At 41.0% G+C, this 3,802-nt stretch overlaps 1 protein-coding gene across 1 annotated transcript in view; it reads left to right on the forward strand.

Moving 5' to 3' along the window:
- The first annotated feature begins 1,101 nt into the window (after nt 1-1,101).
- The window catches only part of NKRF (NFKB repressing factor), a 14,850-nt gene continuing 12,149 nt past the window's right edge, over nt 1,102-3,802 (forward strand). Inside the window, exon 1 of the mRNA XM_017885157.1 lies at nt 1,102-1,211. Coding sequence (XP_017740646.1) covers nt 1,183-1,211 — 29 coding nt within the window. The 5' untranslated portion in view covers nt 1,102-1,182. The remainder of the gene's footprint in view (nt 1,212-3,802) is intronic.

Below are 3,802 nucleotides of genomic sequence, written 5' to 3' on the forward strand. Positions count from 1 at the left end.
TTTTTTTTTTTTTTTTTATCAGGAAGGATGAGAAATTCTGGAATATGATCATGTCAATTTTGGCCAGTTCAGTTCCAGGAGTGACTGTAACAGATGCAGAAAAATAGGATTGTCTACTCCTGCCCTTAATTATTGAACATGGCATTCAGTGTGATATACTTTGCTCTCATCACATACATTTATTTTGTCTTCTGTAGGTTAGAATAATTTCTGCCTCCAGAGATAATGATTAGGAGGAACTGGTTACAACTGAGGAACCCTTAGTTATTAAACAAGTCAGATAAATCTACTTGACCTTTGCCCAACAATGTTCTTGAGTTCAAAAGTTACCTTTATCCTATAATCATAAGTCTCCATCATATCACAGAAGGCTGTTGGGAATCTGAATCCTTAAAATAAAATAAAACAAAACTTGAATGAGGGTAACCGTCCTTTGTGTTAATAAATCTTCCCACTAGAATGGAAGCTTCCTTAGGGATAGGGATTTTGCTTTCTTGTTTACACCTTTATCCTCAGTGCCTAGAAGATTGCCTGCTAAATAATAGCTGCTCAATAAATGTGTGTGGAGTGAATGGATGTATACAGCTTTATGATGTATAACACATTTTAAATATTTACTATTTCATTTCCTACAACCTTGGGGATCAGGTGGCGTCTCATTTTTACTGCTAAATCAGTGGAGGCCAAGAAGTTAAGTGATGTGTCCAAGGTCTTACAGCTGGGGCTAGGACCCAGGTCTTCTGATGCCCAGACTGATGCTCTTTCCACTGAATCACAGCTGCCATATTTGGGAAGGATGGATCATGAGTGAAAGCAAGTAACTGACATAAGCCACATCACTATATCTCAGGATTTAATTCCAAGAACAACACCCTTGTACATAAGCAGGGCATTAAAAACACAAAGTAGGCCAATGGTAGTTGGTGTTAAAGGCTCAACCATTGCAGGCTGTTGTGTGTGCACACAGGTCCATCTGTGGATACTATGTATGCTATAGTCACCATGTTACATTGTAGCTAAGTCAGTTTAGTTAATACAAGAATTGCCATTACATTATCAAATAGCTTAACTGAAAAGTAATGTTTGCATTGTATCTGATAGTTTCCATATAGGAAAAAGGGAAGGGCCAATGAAGAATCTTGGAAGCTAGGGACCAAGTGCAAGTGCAGTCTTCCACTTTAGATGGGCTTTATGTTACCTCTCATCTGCAGGTGGGTAAAACTTGTGTTCCAATACTTGTTGATGTAATGTAGATGTTGGCAGAGTTCTTGTTTTCTGTGACAGAATACTCTTCTCTCAAGTGAACTGCAGAATACATGGTGAAATAGCTTTCTAAACTTAAATTGTTAATTCTTTTTTTTTTTTTTTTTTTTGAGACAGTCTTGCTCTGTCGCCCAGGCAGGAGCGCGGTGGCATGATCTCGGCTCACTGCAACCCCCACCTCCTGTGTTCAATCTATTCTCATGTCTCAGTCTCCTGAGTAGCTGGGATTTGCGGGCATGCACCACTACACCTGGCTCATTTTTGTAATTTCGGTAGAGACGGGGTTTGCCATTTTGGCCAGGCTGGTCTCGAACTCCTGGACTCAAGTGATCCGCCCGCCTTGGCTTCCCAAAGTGCTGGGATTACAGGAGTGAGTCACTGCACCTGGCCTTAAATTGTTGATTTGTTGCTCAAGGTTTATCACTTGACTTTTGGAACAGGCTGTGAACCAATAGCAAAGAGGAATTTCCTTGCTCTTTTTTCCCTCTGGCAAAATGTTTTGTGTTCCATTTTACTTGGGGCTGAAATAAACTTCTAGGTCAAATAAATCTTTGAAAATTCCTTCATCATAAGACCAAGCCCGGAGGAACTCAAATGTGCAGGGAAACAGAACATATTTCATTCCTTTTGGTGATGGTGGCAATTTCCACAGAACAAATTTGAGTATCTTCTTGACTCTGGAACTGGGGTTTTCAAACTTAAGTACACATCAAAATCACCTGTTAGGCTTGTTGAAACAGATTGCTGGGTCCCAGCCCCAGGGTGTCTGACTGGGTAAGTCTGAGGTGGGGCCTCACAATTTGTATTTTTGACAAGTTCCCAGGTGATGCTGATGTTGCTGATCCAGAGAACAGCACTCTCAGAACCACTGCTTTGTAGGATAAAATAAAAATGTTTCTATTCTGTTTTTTAATCATTTTCTCCCTCATTGTCCAGGCAACCAGAAAGCTCAAATGGCTAGAATTGTTTCACTTCGGTTTTGTCTGTTTTGTTCAAGTAAACAACTTAACCAAGAGTTTTTTCTGCAAGCAATTTCTAAGATTTGTGGCTAGTGAAAATTAGTTCAGTTTTCTGACCAAGTACATCTGCAGCACTTAAATAATCGTACATATGAATGCCTAAAGAACTGTGTGATTTTTACTTAAAATTGTAGATAGTGTCTTTATATTTAATAAAGCAGTTTGATTAACTGGGGCATTTAGTTTTCCAGTCGTTGATCAATAAGATTAGAAGGAGAATCCTGGCCTACTATTTACCTTTGATGAGACATTAATTAATAGATAAAATATACCTTAAAATGAAACCAGCTTTGCTCCCTTATTTGTCTCTTCCTGGTTGATACAAGACTGTGTTTGGAAGGTAGATGCTGGCTGGGCTCATGTTGCAAAACTGTGCACATAGTAGGGAGAGTGCAGCAATCACTAATGAAATGGGTATGGGAGCTTTTGAAAGATTATCAGTAATCTGGGTATATGTTATTCACTTATGACGTCAGGAGTCTTATTAATTGTTGTTGTTGTTGTTTTAATAGAGATGGGGTTTCCCTGTGTGGCTCAGGCTGATCTTGAACTCCTGAGTTCAAGTGATCCACCCGCCTTGGCCTCCCAAAGTGCTGGGATTACAGGAGTGAGCCACAGTGCCTGGCCCGAGTCTTTTTTTCTTTTCTTTTCTCTTCTCTTTTTTTTTTTTTTTTTTTTTTTTTTTTTTTTTTTTTGTGACAATATTTCGCTTGTTTCCCAGGCTGGAGTGCAATGGCGCAATCTCAGCTCACCACAACCTCCGCCTCCTGAGTTCAAGCAATTCTGCCTCAGCCTCCCTAGTAGCTGGGATTACAGGCGTGCACCACCACGCCTGACTAATTTTGTATTTTAGTGGAGACAGGGTTTCTCCATGTTGGTCAGGCTGGTCTGGAACTCCTGACCTCAGGTGATCGCCCACCTCAGCCTCCCAAAGTGCTGGGATTACAGGCATGAGCCACTGTGGCCAGCATTTTCTTTTGTTTTGTTTTGTTTTGTTTTTTTTGAGAGAGCCTTGCTCTGTCACCCAGGCTGAAGTGTAATGGCGTGATCTCAGCTCAGTGCAGCCTCCGCCTCCTGAGTTCAAGCCATTCTCCTGCCTCCACCTTCCAAGTAGCTGGGATTACAGGCGTGCACCACCACACCCAGCTAATTTTGTTTGTATTTTCAGTAGAGACGGGGTTTCACCACGTTGGCCAGGCTGGTCCTGACCTCAGGTGATCCGCCCACCTGGGTCTTCCAAAGCGCTGGGATTACAGGCATGAGCCATTCCGCCAGGCTCCAGCCCAAGTCTTATGAATAGGTTTTTTTTTTTAATTAGTTTTCCTTATGAATAGTTTTGAATAAACAATTTTATACTTGGAAACCTTAATCTTTGCTTAATTTTCAAATCTCAGCTTTTTTCTTTGAACTTAGTAGAACAGTTTAATATATTTTTTAAAAGTTTTATAAAAAGGCTGTGCCTGGTGGCCCATGCCTGTACTCCCAGCACTTTGGGAGCCTGAGGCGGGCAGATCACGTGA

This window comes from Rhinopithecus bieti, unplaced genomic scaffold (assembly GCF_001698545.2).
Source record: "Rhinopithecus bieti isolate Rb0 unplaced genomic scaffold, ASM169854v2 scaffold_15117, whole genome shotgun sequence".
NCBI lineage: Eukaryota > Metazoa > Chordata > Mammalia > Primates > Cercopithecidae > Rhinopithecus > Rhinopithecus bieti.